Here is a 19,333-nt window from a genome sequence, read left to right as displayed (position 1 = left end):
CCTCCTAAAGAATAAAGAAATACCGAAAGGGGCGCCAATTTTGGGGCCTACAGGTTGTCGGCGTCTGCTCGGAGCATTCTAGCTTCCGAGCCGTGTGTGTGATTAAGTGTTAATTCCCATTACAGGTTCTCTTTGCAAAGTGCTCTGTGTGTGTGTATAAAGTAAAGAATTTCGGGTGAAAGCCAACGCCTACCGCCCTACGGGCCGGTTTCATGGTTCCATTGCCGGGATATCAATCACTTTTTCCTCAAAGAGTGAGCCTGGATTGTTCAGGGTAAAGACACAGTGCAGGAATACGGGATTACACTATGGCCGACAAAGGGAATGGAATTATGGAAGAGGGTTCCTCTTTACAAGACAGACAAGAAATTCCGCATGTTCGCCCTGCCAAAAAGTGGTCAAATTAGGGCTGATTTTCTGCTGCGTTTTAAGGTTTGCAAGTATGAGCCAAGATGAGATAGGGAGAGGTCTCACGGTGGTAGATTGGCCACTAGATCTCCTGCGGGAGTGATGTGGGTCTGCCAGGTGACATGCTGCTTGCCAATTCTCTGAGGCGATTGCTTGGATTATTTGACGCATTGGTAAATCATCTTGAAATTTGAGCTTGCTTGGTCGTGGGTGGTACGTCAGGTTGTGGAATTATGTTCGTTTGTAGAGGCAAGAGCCTTTTGCAACACGTAAAAGTTAAGGGACAGGTTGCAAGATGCTATGGTGAAGTTCAAGAACTATCCACCTGTGGATGCAAAGTGGATGAAAGAGCATGAACTGTCAGTCACCAAATGTATTGTAGCTTTACCTTGAGGCCTTTGGGTTATAGCCTACGTATGCCCCAACCCAATGTCTTCAAAGGAGGGGTAATGATAGAGCTAGCACATCAAATGTACTCATGGATTCAGTGCAACAGCAGTGTACAGTTTGACAAAAGTATGAAGGTCTCATTAAGTCATTTGTACATATGTTTTGACAGTCTTTCTTGCGGATACATGCGATGATAAAAGAGTGCTAACAACACAAGATCATCAGTGGCATGTATTTATGGTATGCAATCGAGGACGTTTGCGATTTCAAGAGGGGGGTATGTCACGAGGACGTGGCAATTGCTAACCTTAGTTGTTGGTTTCTTCCAATGATTTTTGTTTTATTTTTGAGACCCTCTTTTTTAAGTTGCAAATGGTCGGACATCGTATGGCCAATGTGAACGGTAGTTTCACCCGCAGACGGGAAGTTGGTCGGCACTGGAATTCGTACAGTAAGAGGATGTCTAGGCTCAGAGCAAGATCATACAGGTCCCCCCCGTCGCACTTAGCAAGTTGGTGGATACTAGGAAGTGAACTCAATAAAGGCATAAAGTCAAGGTGGGATCACCAACAGAAAGTATCCGACAGTTGGGCCATATTGCACTTTTGGATGCGGTCCCAATGAGGATAGATGGTCAGAAGACCAGCGAGAGCCCGACGGAAGCATCTCCTAAAAATTAGGGAACTGCTATTTTGGGCCGTGAAATGTGTTCGCGTCATTACCTTCGGTATGACCAAGGGAACATTTTAGTACTCTGGTGCAAAGTCAACTGATGCACAAGTTAAGAGATTTTTAAGCAGGAAGCCCAATGCGGGGAAATTGTATGTATGAGTGCCAAGTGGCACTTTGTGGTCAATTTACCAAGTCTGGGAGAAGAGAACCCGTAACTGACTTTTGAGAGCAGTTTTGGAGGCTGTTAACTTGGATTTTCAGCCATTTCTCTCCATTTTTGAGCTTCCCATGCCTTTGCTTAGGTCCAAGGAGCTCATTTTCAGCATTGGAAGGCATCAGATGCGTGTTTACAGAGCTGTTTTGCTGCGTTTTCAGCGATACGCAGGTTTTGGCAGCCATGGAAATCTTCCCCTTTTTGCATCTATTTGTTCATAGATGCATTACAGGTCAAGGGCAGCAGAGGGGGCGCTCGATTTATGCTGGGAGGATGCTTCATTGAGAACCTGTCACAGGTTAAGAGCTATGGAGTGCTTTCTTTCCCTCTCATGTACAGTGTGGTGCTAGGAGTGATGCCCTGCACACTACACACTGCTCTCTCTCTCCCCTACGTGCAGTTATGTGATGCCCCACAAGAGGGCTACTCATTTGACTGATGTACAGTTGTGTGGGTTCATGCTTTTGTGCTGAGGCAAGAGCCTCCTTGAGCAGGAACAGGGGTAGCTAACTGCTGCTCCAAAGCAGGCACTGGTGAGGGTCATAACCTCACCGTACAGGTGCAAAATCAGCGCTGTGTATGCGCTGTAAATTCACTGTTTTTCAGCCATACGGACGCTAGGATCATTGGGAATCGTGCCCCACTGGCAAAGGACAATTAGGGGACTGTTTGGGGCTGAAAACAGGGCAAAAACCAGTAAATACAGCGTGCTGAATTTACTGTTTTTGGACAAGTCAGAGGGTATACGACAGTGCAAGCGAGTTCCAGCAAGGGAATTGGTTTCGCGCAAGTTTTGGGGCTGTTATGCTGCCGAAATTTGGCCAAATCAAATGGTATCTAGCTGGATACACGTGAAGGATTCCCAGGACCTTACCTTGTAATTTACCCTCCTAAAGAATAAAGAAATACCGAAAGGGGCGCCAATTTTGGGGCCTACAGGTTGTCGGCGTCTGGTCGGAGCATTCTAGCTTCCGAGCCGTGTGTGTGATTAAGTGTTAATTCCCATTACAGGTTCTCTTTGCAAAGTGCTCTGTGTGTGTGTATAAAGTAAAGAATTTCGGGTGAAAGCCAACGCCTACCGCCCTACGGGCCGGTTTCATGGTTCCATTGCCGGGATATCAATCACTTTTTCCTCAAAGAGTGAGCCTGGATTGTTCAGGGTAAAGACACAGTGCAGGAATACGGGATTACACTATGGCCGACAAAGGGAATGGAATTATGGAAGAGGGTTCCTCTTTACAAGACAGACAAGAAATTCCGCATGTTCGCCCTGCCAAAAAGTGGTCAAATTAGGGCTGATTTTCTGCTGCGTTTTAGGGTTTGCAAGTATGAACCAAGATGAGATAGGGAGAGGTCTCACGGTGGTAGATTGGCCACTAGATCTCCTGCGGGAGTGATGTGGGTCTGCCAGGTGACATGCTGCTTGCCAATTCTCTGAGGCGATTGCTTGGATTATTTGACGCATTGGTAAATCATCTTGAAATTTGAGCTTGCTTGGTCGTGGGTGGTACGTCAGGTTGTGGAATTATGTTCGTTTGTAGAGGCAAGAGCCTTTTGCAACACGTAAAAGTTAAGGGACAGGTTGCAAGATGCTATGGTGAAGTTCAAGAACTATCCACCTGTGGATGCAAAGTGGATGAAAGAGCATGAACTGTCAGTCACCAAATGTATTGCAGCTTTACCTTGAGGCCTTTGGGTTATAGCCTACGTATGCCCCAACCCAATGTCTTCAAAGGAGGGATAATGATAGAGCTAGCACATCAAATGTACTCATGGATTCAGTGCAACAGCAGTGTACAGTTTGACAAAAGTATGAAGGTCTCATTAAGTCATTTGTACATATGTTTTGACAGTCTTTCTTGCGGATACATGCGATGATAAAAGAGTGCTAACAACACAAGATCATCAGTGGCATGTATTTATGGTATGCAATCGAGGACGTTTGCGATTTCAAGAGGGGGGTATGTCACGAGGACGTGGCAATTGCTAACCTTAGTTGTTGGTTTCTTCCAATGATTTTTGTTTTATTTTTGAGACCCTCTTTTTTAAGTTGCAAATGGTCGGACATCGTATGGCCAATGTGAACGGTAGTTTCACCCGCAGACGGGAAGTTGGTCGGCACTGGAATTCGTACAGTAAGAGGATGTCTAGGCTCAGAGCAAGATCATACAGGTCCCCCCCGTCGCACTTAGCAAGTTGGTGGATACTAGGAAGTGAACTCAATAAAGGCATAAAGTCAAGGTGGGATCACCAACAGAAAGTATCCGACAGTTGGGCCATATTGCACTTTTGGATGCGGTCCCAATGAGGATAGATGGTCAGAAGACCAGCGAGAGCCCGACGGAAGCATCTCCTAAAAATTAGGGAACTGCTATTTTGGGCCGTGAAATGTGTTCGCGTCATTACCTTCGGTATGACCAAGGGAACATTTTAGTACTCTGGTGCAAAGTCAACTGATGCACAAGTTAAGAGATTTTTAAGCAGGAAGCCCAATGCGGGGAAATTGTATGTATGAGTGCCAAGTGGCACTTTGTGGTCAATTTACCAAGTCTGGGAGAAGAGAACCCGTAACTGACTTTTGAGAGCAGTTTTGGAGGCTGTTAACTTGGATTTTCAGCCATTTCTCTCCATTTTTGAGCTTCCCATGCCTTTGCTTAGGTCCAAGGAGCTCATTTTCAGCATTGGAAGGCATCAGATGCGTGTTTACAGAGCTGTTTTGCTGCGTTTTCAGCGATACGCAGGTTTTGGCAGCCATGGAAATCTTCCCCTTTTTGCATCTATTTGTTCATAGATGCATTACAGGTCAAGGGCAGCAGAGGGGGCGCTCGATTTATGCTGGGAGGATGCTTCATTGAGAACCTGTCACAGGTTAAGAGCTATGGAGTGCTTTCTTTCCCTCTCATGTACAGTGTGGTGCTAGGAGTGATGCCCTGCACACTACACACTGCTCTCTCTCTCCCCTACGTGCAGTTATGTGATGCCCCACAAGAGGGCTACTCATTTGACTGATGTACAATTGTGTGGGTTCATGCTTTTGTGCTGAGGCAAGAGCCTCCTTGAGCAGGAACACGGGTAGCTAACTGCTGCTCCAAAGCAGGCACTGGTGAGGGTCATAACCTCACCGTACAGGTGCAAAATCAGCGCTGTGTATGCGCTGTAAATTCACTGTTTTTCAGCCATACGGACGCCAGGATCATTGGGAATCGTGCCCCACTGGCAAAGGACAGTTAGGGGACTGTTTGGGGCCGAAAACAGGGCAAAAACCAGTAAATACAGCGTGCTGAATTTACTGTTTTTGGACAGGAATCAGAGGGTATACGACAGTGCAAGCGAGTTCCAGCAAGGGAATTGGTTTCGCGCAAGTTTTGGGGCTGTTATGCTGCCGAAATTTGGCCAAATCAAATGGTATCTAGCTGGATACACGTGAAGGATTCCCAGGACCTTACCTTGTAATTTACCCTCCTAAAGAATAAAGAAATACCGAAAGGGGCGCCAATTTTGGGGCCTACAGGTTGTCGGCGTCTGCTCGGAGCATTCTAGCTTCCGAGCCGTGTGTGTGATTAAGTGTTAATTCCCATTACAGGTTCTCTTTGCAAAGTGCTCTGTGTGTGTGTATAAAGTAAAGAATTTCGGGTGAAAGCCAACGCCTACCGCCCTATGGGCCGGTTTCATGGTTCCATTGCCGGGATATCAATCACTTTTTCCTCAAAGAGTGAGCCTGGATTGTTCAGGGTAAAGACACAGTGCAGGAATACGGGATTACACTATGGCCGACAAAGGGAATGGAATTATGGAAGAGGGTTCCTCTTTACAATACAGACAAGAAATTCCGCATGTTCGCCCTGCCAAAAAGTGGTCAAATTAGGGCTGATTTTCTGCTGCGTTTTAAGGTTTGCAAGTATGAACCAAGATGAGATAGGGAGAGGTCTCACGGTGGTAGATTGGCCACTAGATCTCCTGCGGGAGTGATGTGGGTCTGCCAGGTGACATGCTGCTTGCCAATTCTCTGAGGCGATTGCTTGGATTCTATGACGCATTGGTAAATCATCTTGAAATTTGAGCTTGCTTGGTCGTGGGTGGTATGTCAGGTTGTGGAATTATGTTCGTTTGCAGAGGCAAGAGCCTTTTGCAACACGTAAAAGTTAAGGGACAGGTTGCAAGATGCTATGGTGAAGTTCAAGAACTATCCACCTGTGGATGCAAAGTGGATGAAAGAGCATGAACTGTCAGTCACCAAATGTATTGCAGCTTTACCTTGAGGCCTTTGGGTTATAGCCTACGTATGCCCCAACCCAATGTCTTTAAAGGAGGGGTAATGATAGAGCTAGCACATCAAATGTACTCATGGATTCAGTGCAACAGCAGTGTACAGTTTGACAAAAGTATGAAGGTCTCATTAAGTCATTTGTACATATGTTTTGACAGTCTTTCTTGCGGATACATGCGATGATAAAAGAGTGCTAACAACACAAGATCATCAGTGGCATGTATTTATGGTATGCAATCGAGGACGTTTGCGATTTCAAGAGGGGGGTATGTCACGAGGACGTGGCAATTGCTAACCTTAGTTGTTGGTTTCTTCCAATGATTTTTGTTTTATTTTTGAGACCCTCTTTTTTAAGTTGCAAATGGTCGGACATTGTATGGCCAATGTGAACGGTAGTTTCACCCGCAGACGGGAAGTTGGTCGGCACTGGAATTCGTACAGAAAGAGGATGTCTAGGCTCAGAGCAAGATCATACAGGTCCCCCCCGTCGCACTTAGCAAGTTGGTGGATACTAGGAAGTGAACTCAATAAAGGCATAAAGTCAAGGTGGGATCACCAACAGAAAGTATCCGACAGTTGGGCCATATTGCACTTTTGGATGCGGTCCCAATGAGGATAGATGATCAGAAGACCAGCGGGAGCCCGACGGAAGCATCTCCTAAAAATTAGGGAACTGCTATTTTGGGCCGTGAAATGTGTTCGCGTCATTACCTTCGGTATGACCAAGGGAACATTTTAGTACTCTGGTGCAAAGTCAACTGATGCACAAGTTAAGAGATTTTTAAGCAGGAAGCCCAATGCGGGCAAATTGTATGTATGAGTGCCAAGTGGCACTTTGTGGTCAATTTACCAAGTCTGGGAGAACAGAACCCGTAACTGACTTTTGAGAGCAGTTTTGGAGGCTGTTAACTTGGATTTTCAGCCATTTCTCTCCATTTTTGAGCTTCCCATGACTTTGCCTAGGTCCAAGGAGCTCATTTTCAGCATTGGAAGGCATCAGATGCGTGTTTGCAGGGCTGTTTTGCTGCGTTTTCAGCGATACGCAGGTTTTGGCAGCCATGGAAATCTTCCCCTTTTTGCATCTATTTGTTCATAGATGCATTACAGGTCAAGGGCAGCAGAGGGGGCGCTCGATTTATGCTGGGAGGATGCTTCATTGAGAACCTGTCACAGGTTAAGAGCTATGGAGTGCTTTCTTTCCCTCTCATGTACAGTGTGGTGCTAGGAGTGATGCCCTGCACACTACACACTGCTCTCTCTCTCCCCTACGTGCAGTTATGTGATGCCCCACAAGAGGGCTACTCATTTGACTGATGTACAGTTGTGTGGGTTCATGCTTTTGTGCTGAGGCAAGAGCCTCCTTGAGCAGGAACAGGGGTAGCTAACTGCTGCTCCAAAGCAGGCACTGGTGAGGGTCAACCTCACCGTACAGGTGCAAAATCAGCGCTGTGTATGCGCTGTAAATTCACTGTTTTTCAGCCATACGGACGCCAGGATCATTGGGAATCGTGCCCCACTGGCAAAGGACAGTTAGGGGACTGTTTGGGGCTGAAAACAGGGCAAAAACCAGTAAATACAGCGTGCTGAATTTACTGTTTTTGGACAGGAATCAGAGGGTATACGATAGTGCAAGCGAGTTCCAGCAGGGGAATTGGTTTCGCGCAAGTTTTGGGGCTGTTATGCTGCCGAAATTTGGCCAAATCAAATGGTATCTAGCTGGATACACGTGAAGGATTCCCAGGACCTTACCTTGTAATTTACCCTCCTAAAGAATAAAGAAATACCGAAAGGGGCGCCAATTTTGGGGCCTACAGGTTGTCGGCGTCTGCTCGGAGCATTCTAGCTTCCGAGCCGTGTGTGTGATTAAGTGTTAATTCCCATTACAGGTTCTCTTTGCAAAGTGCTCTGTGTGTGTGTATAAAGTAAAGAATTTCGGGTGAAAGCCAACGCCTACCGCCCTACGGGCCGGTTTCACTCACACATGACACGATTGAATAGAACTGCAAGAACCTCTGCCAACATATCTCTAGCATGTATAAAGTGCTTTGCTACTAGACCATCATGATCATATGCCCTCCTGGTTCTCATCCTGTGAATGGCTATCTTTACCATGTTAGTGGTAAAGAAGGTACTCGTAGATAGGCATGGCTCAAGAGGATCTGGAAGGGGTGTCTGGCCAAGGACTATATATAAGGGACCGTATATAAGGATGTTGCATATTGACCCCACACATCAGGAGAAGTAATCATTGGGGGAGGGAGTGCTCATGAAAAAAACGACATGCCTCTCTTGAGTCTACTCAAGGACAACCGGTATAAATCTCATTCCATTTCAGCAAGGAATGCTCACTTCTTCCGTTGCACAAGGCGCCTAAAGGCTATCCGGGATTGTAGTTGATTGATGACCCCTGGGAGAAGATCCCTCTAAAGCTGTCTCTCGTCTCTCTACACTCCTCGTCATACCAACTATTTTGAGGCATGGTCCCAAAACGGCGTCTCTGATTAGGCTGAGTGTGTGGGTAAGCCTCTGATGCTGCACCATGCAATGTCTCCTCCACTGAAAGTCGTGGCCTGGCAGCTGTACATAGACGACTATAGATCTCCTCTGTATAAACACAGTCAGTCTCTAGTGTAAATGTATAGCGGGTAGGTGTCCTGCCTCCTTGACACCTGGGTTGTATTGTACTGAAAGGACATGGAAAGTGTCGAGAGAGCATGATCCACTGCTACACCCATTGGTCTTGGTCCTACTGTGAAATCTTGAATGCAGGGGATGAAGCTCAGATGCGCCATAACATAGTCCACTGTGCTGGCTCCATGCCTGTGTGGAAAGCATGTGAAACCCGCCGCTCTAGGAAAACGTTGTAGGCCATCAAGTATCGCAAGACGATATGTAGTCCCCATCTCCGTGAGATGTCTCCCATACTCTGTTTGCTCTCTATCTTGCGAATGTCTATCAAGCCCCATTCAAGAACTCCTCCTCCTTAAAGGAGGAGGAGGAGGGGAAACGTAGTATGAGTGCTCTATGCTTTGAGGACTCTCCCGGGCCTTCACTCCTCTTGCTCATCCTCCATGCCTTTGTGTGTAAAGGCTTCTCCATTCCCATCATGGACATGAGGCTTGAGACCTCTTTTTTAACATTGTTGACATCCTTGAGGCCGGTGACCCTGACATGTAAGGCACATAGCCGCCTTCTTTGCTCTTCTTCGAGGGTCATGTTAATGATGGAAGGTGTAGAAGAAGCCTCTTTACCTTTCCCTCTCTTGGAGACCTCGATTCATTTCTCGGCCGCCTCCACTTTCTTTTGTGTCTTGGTGATGACCTTGACCCAAGATGATTTCTTTTCCTCCTCCTCCTTGATGACCCGCACTTGTTCTTTGATTGTGTTCAGCTCCTCCATCATGGAAGGCTCAAATTCCCCTTCTTCAAGTCCCCCACTTTTGGCTTCAAGAAGCTCACCTTGTAGAATTGGGATGATGGAATCTTGGATGACCACTTTCTCCTCGAGCGAAGCAATCCTCCTACACATGCTCCTCTCCTTCCTCCACTCGTCCACTTGTTTCTCCATTCTCTCATTTCCTTCTCTATTGCCGACATCCTCTTCCTTGTCCGCATGATAAAAGAGGCTTTGTGGGTGGCCGGCGAGGGATGCATCTTCTTACACGTGGGGGAAGTCGTTGGCACTTCTCCGATGCTTCCCATGAGAGAGAGAGAGAGAGAGAGAGAGAGAGAGAGAGAGAGAGAGAGAGAGAGAGAGAGAGAGAGAGAGAGAGAGAGAGAGATGAAATGTTATATTAACGTCTTCAAAAGGCCAAAATGACCTATGAGACCAGAAAGTTACAATGCGGTGCATATGATACAAGGTCAGATTAACAAAATAAATTAAACTAGGATAACAAAATATAAATATAAATACTGCGGGATCCTAAACTAAGCAGTACAATGTGAAGACAATATGGGAGGGGAGTAGAGATCCATCTTCATCTGCACTCTGGACGACGAAAGAGTATGGCTTGAATCTTTTTCCATAGCCTCCTTCGAAATTGTGTAGCTCCTCTCCTCCCTCGGGGTCGTCTAGATCTCCCTAGCTCCAAAGCTCGGTCTATGAGAATGCCAATATTGCGGGTAGACCTCTCCATCGTCGCTGGTTGCTCCTCTGTCTGTTCTTCTGGGTGTATAGTATCTAGTGTAAATAAATCTGTGATCTCTCTCTGGGGATGTCTCTCTTCACCTCTCCTCAGTAAATTTTCTCTATGCTTGTGTAACTCAAGTAGATAAAGCTCAAGACATCTTTGATCCTCATAACTCATGACCCTAGATAGAGGCCCAAAACCTTCTCTGAATAGACAGTGAAAACGACCTCGTATCTCATAGTACACTGTGCAATGACATATGTAATGTACTTCTGTCTCTTGCTCTAGATGGCATAAGCGGCATATTCTCTTATTTGCTGGTGTCCCTCTGAATCTGCCAGTCTCAATCTCGAGCTGATGTGAGGACGTGCGTATCTGGCCAATGGCACAACGCAAACCATGCGAAAGATGCGTGTCCATATAGCTAGGTCGAATTACAAACCCATCCCCCGTGAGGTGGAGAAGATGCTCTCTATAGAAAGCCATCTTTGTGCCCAACTCTCTATAGAGAGAGAGAGAGAGAGAGAGAGAGAGAGAGAGAGAGAGAGAGAGAGAGAGAGAGAGAGAGAGAGAGAGAGAGAGAGAGAGAGAGAGAGAGAAATGAAATGTTATATTGACGTCTTCAAAAGGCCAAAGTGACCTATGAGACCAGAAAGTTACAATGTGGTGGATCTGATACAAAGTCAGAGTAACAAGATCACAAAATGACAGAATGACAGAGAGAGAGAGAGAGAAGGGGGGAAACAAGTATGGGTTCCCAAACAAGCGGGGGCTTTACATTTTGTGATACAAGCTGTAATCTATTCTCTTGCTTTTTCCAGCCAAACAGCCCCTAAGCAAGCAGTCCCTTAGCTCAAATCTTTACCCTACGTAATGCAAAACAATAGATTCAGCTTGCGTAATATTTTGAGAGTCTCGTGTGACCGGTTCCTTGCTGCGCCAACTACATGAAGGTCTAATGACTTGCTGCACGCACCCTAAGTGATGCACTGTCTCATCGTGAACCCCTCTGCGACCTGATGTCTGCCCAATCATGCAGCCCAATGCGTATACGCGGCCCACTGTATGGGGGTGAGGGAGCGCGAGGGGAGTGGCTGCACATATACACCAGCAGAAAATGAGGGGGACTGCCTATATATTGCCAAGATGCAAGTCGGCCAGCCATCATGAAAGCCCCACAACCTCAAAATATAAATGCAAGAAAATATCATAATAAAAGGGCACCCAAGAAACTTGGACACTGGACTAAGACAAGTCCGGCCAGCCAATGTGACCCGGCCAAGACCAGATGCAACCTAGGTGCCATGCAAGTGGGTGGCCAGCTTGGGTGCACACTAGCCATACAAGTATGCCCTAACCCTAGATGAAGCAAGAGTGGTGTAATAAGTTGTCCTAGTATTAAAAAAAATTCATGACCAGTCTTCTTCACGTGATATAGTTGTTTTGACATCATATTTGAATACACCTTCTAAATGTATTAAGAAATTCTGATTGTATACCATTCATGGTCCATTAATCATTTCTATCACGGTGATTTTCAAAAATCTTCAGCACTGCTTACTTTCAACCAAAACCAAGTTGCTTGTATGTCGACATCCCATGCTGGGAAAAGTACATCCTCCACAAAAGCACGCAATTTCTCACGATTTGTCACCCACAACCCTATGAGCGCTCCTTGAGGATGAGCTAACTCCTTCAAAGGAAGAAAGAGAAGGTGTTTGTTTGGAACAGTGGAATATCTGATACAATTTAAAATTAGCAAAACAATTGTAATTCACAACAGAAAGAGCAAAGGTAAGAATATTTACACAGCATGTCTATGTGCACTCCTGTTCTCCCAAGGAGGATCAATTATGATAAGATTGTATCCATTTCCAGTGTAACCTGTAGTCATACATCAGGAATTAGCATAGATGAAATTTGACAAACACTACCTTTCCATGGGTTTGTCCAGCTCATCACAAATATTGCAATAGATATAAGGGTCTAGAGGATTCAGATAGGTGGAGGTAAAATTTGGCCCATGCTCAAGAGATGGAATGGCCTTTCATGACATAAGCCTGAATAGTTCAGAGAAGGTTTCACTTTTCATTTTGATTTTATGTGGAAATAATGCATGCAAGGAAACCCACACGTTGATGCGCTCAGACTCGTTGAGAGTATTATATTGCCATCAAGGCGTCTATGCAACCTTGATGTGAAAGAACCTTCTCTTAGTGGGAAGGACCTAAACTGAACGATGTATTGGCAGAGGCCTTCTATAGCATAAGTTCTCCGTGGTCTTTTCACTTTTCACTTCAATCTTATGCGGAAATAGTACTTGTTGGTAGCCCACACACGATAAGAGATTAGACATGTTGAGAGCTTTAAACTGCCATCAAGGCGTCAAGGCAAAACTTAACCTTTTCTGCTTCAGAGGGACCTTGTGATAAAGGCAAAGTCTAGACTAGTCGTTATTTCTTCCAAATGGCAGCAATTGATAAAGATGTCTCAACCAGTTTGCCTAGTCCAAGCCACCTTCAATATGCAACAATACATGATTTTCTTCAGGTCTCATGGTCAATGTTGGACAACCTTAGTGGGCTATGTAAGGAAACATACAGATGAAAGCATGCTTCCAGAGTATAAAAAGGCTTTTCTTTGCAGAAACTTTAAAGATCTACGCATAAAGTTATCCACTGATCCAGACAAATTCTTAAAATACGTTGCACGATTGGCAGATTACATTACATGAATACCAAGTGACTATCTGCAGTGTCACAAGAAACATCCAGCGCCACCAAAACAATGCTGGCCACAGCTACCTCTTCACCATATCAATGGGGGAACGTGCCATACAACGCGTACGCCACGGACGATCGGTGGACCCCACAGGCTGCAGAGTGAGCATCTTTATTTATGCAACCGAATTCTAGCCCCCTTGATTGCACATCTGTTTAACAGGGCACTAGCAGCGGGCCTTTAAGAGGAGTGGACTGCTCACCATAGTATCGATCCATATGCAGCTGATACACTAGCCCCCTTGACTGCACATTTATGTGTAGCATAATAGGCAATTGGCCCATAATAGGACTATACTTCCACACCATTGTGTCAACCCTTCAGATGCAGAGAACTACACCGCCATCACGATGGTCATACACTCGCCAACCATATGGGGCAGTACTCAACACTGACCTCAGTACAAATGCAGAGAGCGAGGGCCTATGCACCCGGTAAGGCTTGTCTTGAGTAAACTTTACATTACGTTGCTTGATTGAAGAGGTGAAGGTGCGGAAGAAGAGTATAAACCGCTTTTCTGTGGATTTCTGCAAAGTTTGAATAGGCGAAGGTGCACAAGAGTAAACTAAACTACTGCTTTAAGGAATAGTACCACGAGTGAGTCTTCCAGCAACTTCAATCTGGCATCTATGCCCTTTCCGAGGAGATGATTGGGTTACCACGCCCCGTTGCAAAATTGTCAAACCCAATTGCTAGCACCATAGGTGTCAACTCCCCCAACATTTTTTTGATGAGGGTGCAAAGTGCGTCCTACATAGTGGTAGAGAGGCAGTGGATCTATGCTGTCCATTTGTTATAATATGGCTAAGGACCTTATTTTTAAATAAGGACACTGGACATTTTTATAAGAAGTAAGTACGAAACCCGAGTTTCATTAAAACTCACTTATAGAGACTGCAAAAACTCTCAGATACTCATTTTTTGAGTTCCCTGCTTCTCTCCCAAGCCTCCTCTCTCCTGTTTGTTCGTGCTCACATGCTCCCGCCGTCACCTTCTACCTCCGGACACTCATGCCGACACGTAAGCCTTCTCAAAGTTCAACTTTTCGTGAAGGGAAAGTGCAAAAAAGGCCTGTTTTTGCGTGGAAATTTCAGTTTTCCACCAAGTTTCGTCATGGATTCCTCCAGCTCAAGTGCGCAAAGTGAAGGCGCGCTTGTTAACACTCAGATTCCGTTCACACATGCTCTATATACATGGATTACAAGTACTTTCCACATCCTCGATCAATACATATCCGCTTTGGAAAATGTAAATGTTTAGACGAACATTCGTTTGTGCACTCTCCAAGGAGCCGTGCAAGGATTTAATGCCCGTGTGGCTGCTCTCAAAAAGACCGCTCAATCGACTACTGTGCGTGTTTCTGAGAATGACACCCATCTTCAGCAATTGCGAACGCAGATTGCTGCTCTTGGGCATTCATAAGGCGGTCCCACTACGACAATTCCGTACCTCGCCTGTCTTGTTTCCCGTACATCCTCTCTCTACCCATCTACTCAACTGTTGCTCAAGGATGGACGCGTACAATCGTGCCAATGTGTGTCTAATCAGGATAGTGCGGTAGTTCCCAGGCTCCATAGGGTCCCCCAACTTGAAGATAGGTACGATAGTAGACAAATTCCAAGTATCAGGTGGGCCCTCGCACATGGCACAATTGAACATCACTGCTCTGCTACAGCTGACCAAAACGTCTCATAGCGACCACGCAAAATCTGACCACACCGTCTAATGCAGCTCTCACACAGATGCTCCTATAGCATAAGAATATCAATCTCACAGACGGTTGCTCTCAAAGAGAAGGCAAAACAAAATATCGCTGCTGTCGTACGCTCCCACCCTCACCATTGCTAGCGCTGCCCCCTCTCCTCCTTGCATCCCCTCTGCCCACGCGCGTTGCTGCTGCTGCTGACTGCTCTGCGCACAGCTGCCCTCGGCGTGCAGCCTGCCCGCCTCAGCCCCGCGTCCCCCCTCAGCCTCAGCCCGTGCCTGTCCGCCTCAGCCTTGCGGTCCCTCTCTCCCCCAACGAGACAAGACACTCACAGCAGGCTGAAATACAGTCTACCTGCGAGCTGAGAACGTGACGCGAAGGGAGGATAAGGCTGGGAAAAAGGGGCGGGGGAGAGAGGGAGCACAAGGCTGAGGTGGGCGGGTGCGGGGCTGAGGCTAAGGCGGGCGGGCTGCGCACAGAGCAGGCAGCAGCAACAGCAGCGCACGCGTGGGCAGAGGGGATGCGAGGAGGAGAGGGGGCAGCGATAGCGATGGCAAGGGTGGGAGCGTACGGCAGCAGCGAGCTCTGCTCTTAACTGGACGAGCTCCCAGTTAGTCATTATGAGCTCTCATTGATGATCTGCTATGCGAAACTTGTTGTGTTACTGATTGCGCTGATTGCTTGTTGCATGGCCACCAAGCTGTGCATGACAATTCCACTTGTAGGCTCTAATTATGAACTTCTGATGTGCAAATCCTCTTGATTTTTTTGCAGTTCTTACATACAGGCATGAGCTAGAGAGAGAGAGAGAGAGAGAGAGAGAGAGAGAGAGAGAGAGAGAAATAAAATGAAATGAAATGTTTTATTAACGTCTTCAAAAGGCCAAAATGACCTACAAGACCAATCTGTTACAAAATGGTGAATCTAATATCATGTCTGGGTACAAAAGAACTAGAACAAAGATACTACTACTAGAATCCATCCTCATCTACACTCTGGATGTCAAGAGAGTGAGAGAGAGGAAAAGGCCATACTTGAGAATGTCTGTCAAATATCTGCCAGATCAGACTGCCCATGAAATTCCACAACTATATTAACAAACCTTGTGCAAATTCACCCTTCAGAATGAGCGAGAGAGAGAGAGAGAGAGAGAGAGAGAGAGAGAGAGAGAGAGAGAGAGAGAGAGAGAGGCCATACTTGAGAGTGTTTGTCGAATATCCGCCAGATCAGACTGCCCATGAAATTCCACAACTATATTAATAAATCTTGTGCAAATTCAGCCTTCAGAACACAAATTGTATAGAAAGGCCTTTTTCACGAAATAAAATATGTTCCATTTCAAGGAATGGTATGAGCAACCATCATGCACAACAAGGAACTCTCACCATCAGGAAACGGCTTTTCTTAGGTAAAATGGTCGTGATACCAGCACACGATCCAAGTAGTTCTTTGTCCGTATTGTTTTCGATCATATGCCTGAATAAAGGAAACTTTATAAGTGGTTCAGCGCTTTCTTGTGTTGAACCTGCAACAGACACATATGCCTAGATGAATTGAGGAAACAGATACAAAGGAAAGTGCAAGTTATAAATTCATAGGCATCCACAATTAGTGTACTGACTGCATATTACGACATCCTCACTGGAGTTGTCTGTGCCAAAAAGTGGGTTTCAAACTAGGTATCACTCTGTGCTCTCTTGATAGGAGGCTAGCTATGGTGGATGAAGCCGGGGGGGGGGGGGGTTCATGGCAAGTATGGCGAGCAGAAAGTGCAGAACGAGATGGAGAGAGGAAGAAAGACTCGACACAGCAAAAGCACAAAGAACACGCTATTTTTTTATTGATATTGTGTAAAAACAAACCTTACAATATAAAGCAGAACTTGCCATGCAAACTAAAAAGTTGCATTTGCATGCTATAAGCGGGGTTCCCGCGGGCTAGACACCTAACATTAGATATTCCCACAATTGGGCTTGTATACCCAACAACCCCCCCCTCAAGTCCAAACTACTAACTATGGACTTGATACAGACCATGGCAAAGTCCAATCACCTGAAACCATGAGCAGAAGACCCCCCCTTGACAATAACATAGGTGTGTGTGTGCACTTTCCTCAAACAACTATCAGTGTGAGACATACCGGAACTCGACCAAACAACAAAAGGGTGGTCTTACCACTTGTATTTGTGGCAATGCCTATAATCCTGTACAAAATTTTGACTACATGAGAATAACTAACAACAGATAATGTATAAGGAGGCTTTTTGATTGGAAAGTATATGACAAAACAAGACTATAACACGGAACTAGTAAAATAAGTTGTGAAAACTTGTACTGCAATCTCGAAGCAGATCTGGATGTTCAGCATTTGTTGATGTGCCTCTTGGTTCTTGAAGCAAATCTTCTTTGAAAAGAGTCGGCAATTGCCGTAGTGATAGAGCTTGTTGTGCATGCATTTGAATCTTGTCCATGCCGGATCGGTTGAACTTGTCGACTTTTGATGCCATACACATTGTGGATTTTAAACTTTGAGCAAAGAATTACCGATATGCTGCAAATTTGGAATTCACAGTTTCCTGTAAGCTTTTGTAACGCTCCCCTTGTGCTATTACTGATTATCGAGCACCATGTATTGAAACGAGGGTGTAAGGCTCTTGAAACGGTGTGACAGTGTGAATGGGCTCTAAATTAAAGCCAAGGGCTCAAATGAGGTGGACAATTGATTTTAATCAATGTGAAAATGAAATAACACCTCTGTAGCGAAATCGAGCAGAGTACAATGAACAGGGCTGATGGCGCTTTGCTTCACAGCGGGCTGTAGAGGCCGAACAAGAAGCCGATGTAGTGTCGAAATATAGTCAGCATGCCAGGGCGAATCTTTTGTTGCTGGTTACGGTCGCAACCATGCAGGTTGATGAGCCGGCTTCCCCCTCCGCAGGTAGCGCTTCCCGCGCGCTAGGTTGAGCCGAGGCCAGATGCCAAGCTTTGATACCAATTGATAGGAGGCTAGCTATGGTGGATAAAGCCAGTGGGGGTTCATGGCGAGTATGGTGAGCAAAAAGTGCAGAACGAGATGGAGAGAGGGAGAAAGACTCGAATCTTTTGTTGCTGGTTACGGTCGCAACCATGCAGGTCGATGAGCCGGCTTCCCCCTCTACAGGCAGCGGTTCCCACGCGCTAGGTTGAGCCGAGGCCAGATGCCAAGCTCTGATACCAGTCAATAGGAGATGGGCTATGGGGGTGAAGCCTTTGGAGTGCCATGGCTAGGAGAATTGGTGCAGAACGAGATGGAGAGAGGGAGAAAGACTCGACACAGCAGAAGCACAAAGAACACGCTATTCTTCTCGATTGATATTGTGTAAAAACAAACCTTACAATATAAAGCAATACTTGCCATGCAAACTAAAAAGATAACTGAAGTTGCATTTGCATGCTATAAGCGGGGTTCCCGTGGGCTAGACACCGGACATTAGATATTCCCACAATTGGGCTTGTATATCCAACATCTCTCACACATGCAACCAGCCCCCCACCCCAGACACATGCAGGCATGCACATGCGTTGCAAGTGGTGCTTATAGATCCAAGTGCATGGAGCAACCATCATTTCTGCTCCCACATATAACCCACTCCCCCTCCCACGTGTTGTGTGCAAGTCCAAGTATCAATATATGCTCTCTAACACCAAATAGAGATTGTACAGCTAGATATAAATATACACTCCACACATACAATACTCTCCCTCCACACACACAAATACACGTGCGCGCGAGTTCGCATGGAAATAGACTTCAGTAAGTTAAAATTCTTTGGAAAAAAATGGAAATTGATCCTTTTTATATTAATCTTTGAGCAAAGTACAACTCCCTTGGGGTCCTCTGCTCTTAGGCTCTGCGTCCAGATGGCCTGAAGAGTGAGCCCTCTTGGGTTCATTATAAAGGTTACAAGGGATGCCCAAAAGCAGAGCCCCAAAATCTCAAACTCAAAATCAATTTTCCCAAAAGCAATTCTCTTAAAAATCTTTTATCCAAAAGCTGCCAGCTAAATCAGCGAACACAATTTACGGAATTCCGTACGGACTGCCACGTCAGCAACGTGATTTGCAGCACAAATTCTGGGGGTCCGTACATTCTGCTACGTCAACCTGTTGGCGTGTTTTACAAAGCCTACTGCCACGTCAACAATGTGTTTGACGGGGGCCTGTTGCCTCGTCACCAGTTTGTGACACTTGGTGAGGGTTAAGTGAAAGCGTTCGGATCGTTTATTTGCCAGGAGAGCCTCGGGAAAGCATTGGGTGCTTGTACAGGACAATTTAGAGAGATTTCCCACGAGGAATCTCGTCTAATTTAAGGGGCAAGTGACTCTACAGGTGCGAGAGCTCGAGCGCTATTTGCAGAAGTGATCGGCACGCGAATCGGAGCGCAAAACAGAGAATTCAGCGTGCTGTAATTTCTCGACAGGTTTTGTAAAGTGCGTGGAAAGTCACCGTGTACTTGGGATTTTGTCCGTGGAGACTTCTACTGTGGTTATGTTGCCGAAATCGGGTTAGAGTAGGGCAATTTAAGCCCGATAAAAGTGGCACAGCTTGTAGGAGTTTACAAGTTTTTCTCAAGTTTAATAAGAATAAAGAAATACCGAAAGGAGCGCCATCTTTGGGGCCAGCAGGCTGTCGTTGTCTGCTTGGAAGCTCTCTAGCTGCCAAGCTATGTTTTCGTTTGAAGTGTTAAGTTCCAGTCACAAGCTTATTCGTGAAGTTCCTTTGTGG

At 45.9% G+C, this 19,333-nt stretch overlaps 1 protein-coding gene across 3 annotated transcripts in view; it reads right to left on the bottom strand.

Annotated features, from left to right (window-relative positions):
• The window catches only part of LOC147452836 (Methyltransferase MT-A70 family protein), a 139,459-nt gene that overhangs the window by 31,368 nt on the left and 88,758 nt on the right, over positions 1-19,333 (bottom strand). For all 3 annotated transcript variants that reach the window (XM_086518432.1, XM_086518433.1, XM_086518434.1), the window contains 4 exons: positions 15,955-16,094; positions 15,767-15,800; positions 11,892-11,967; positions 11,645-11,822 (listed from right to left, as the gene is read on the bottom strand). In XM_086518432.1, the coding sequence (XP_086374558.1) occupies positions 11,645-11,822; positions 11,892-11,967; positions 15,767-15,800; positions 15,955-16,094 (428 nt within the window). The remainder of the gene's footprint in view (positions 1-11,644; positions 11,823-11,891; positions 11,968-15,766; positions 15,801-15,954; positions 16,095-19,333) is intronic.

This window comes from Adiantum capillus-veneris, chromosome 8, assembly GCF_014529385.1.
Source record: "Adiantum capillus-veneris isolate H3 chromosome 8, ASM1452938v2, whole genome shotgun sequence".
Classification (NCBI taxonomy): Eukaryota; Viridiplantae; Streptophyta; class Polypodiopsida; order Polypodiales; family Pteridaceae; genus Adiantum; species Adiantum capillus-veneris.
The sequence above is the reverse complement of the archived record's forward strand: the minus strand, read 5'-3'. Positions and strand labels throughout refer to the sequence as shown.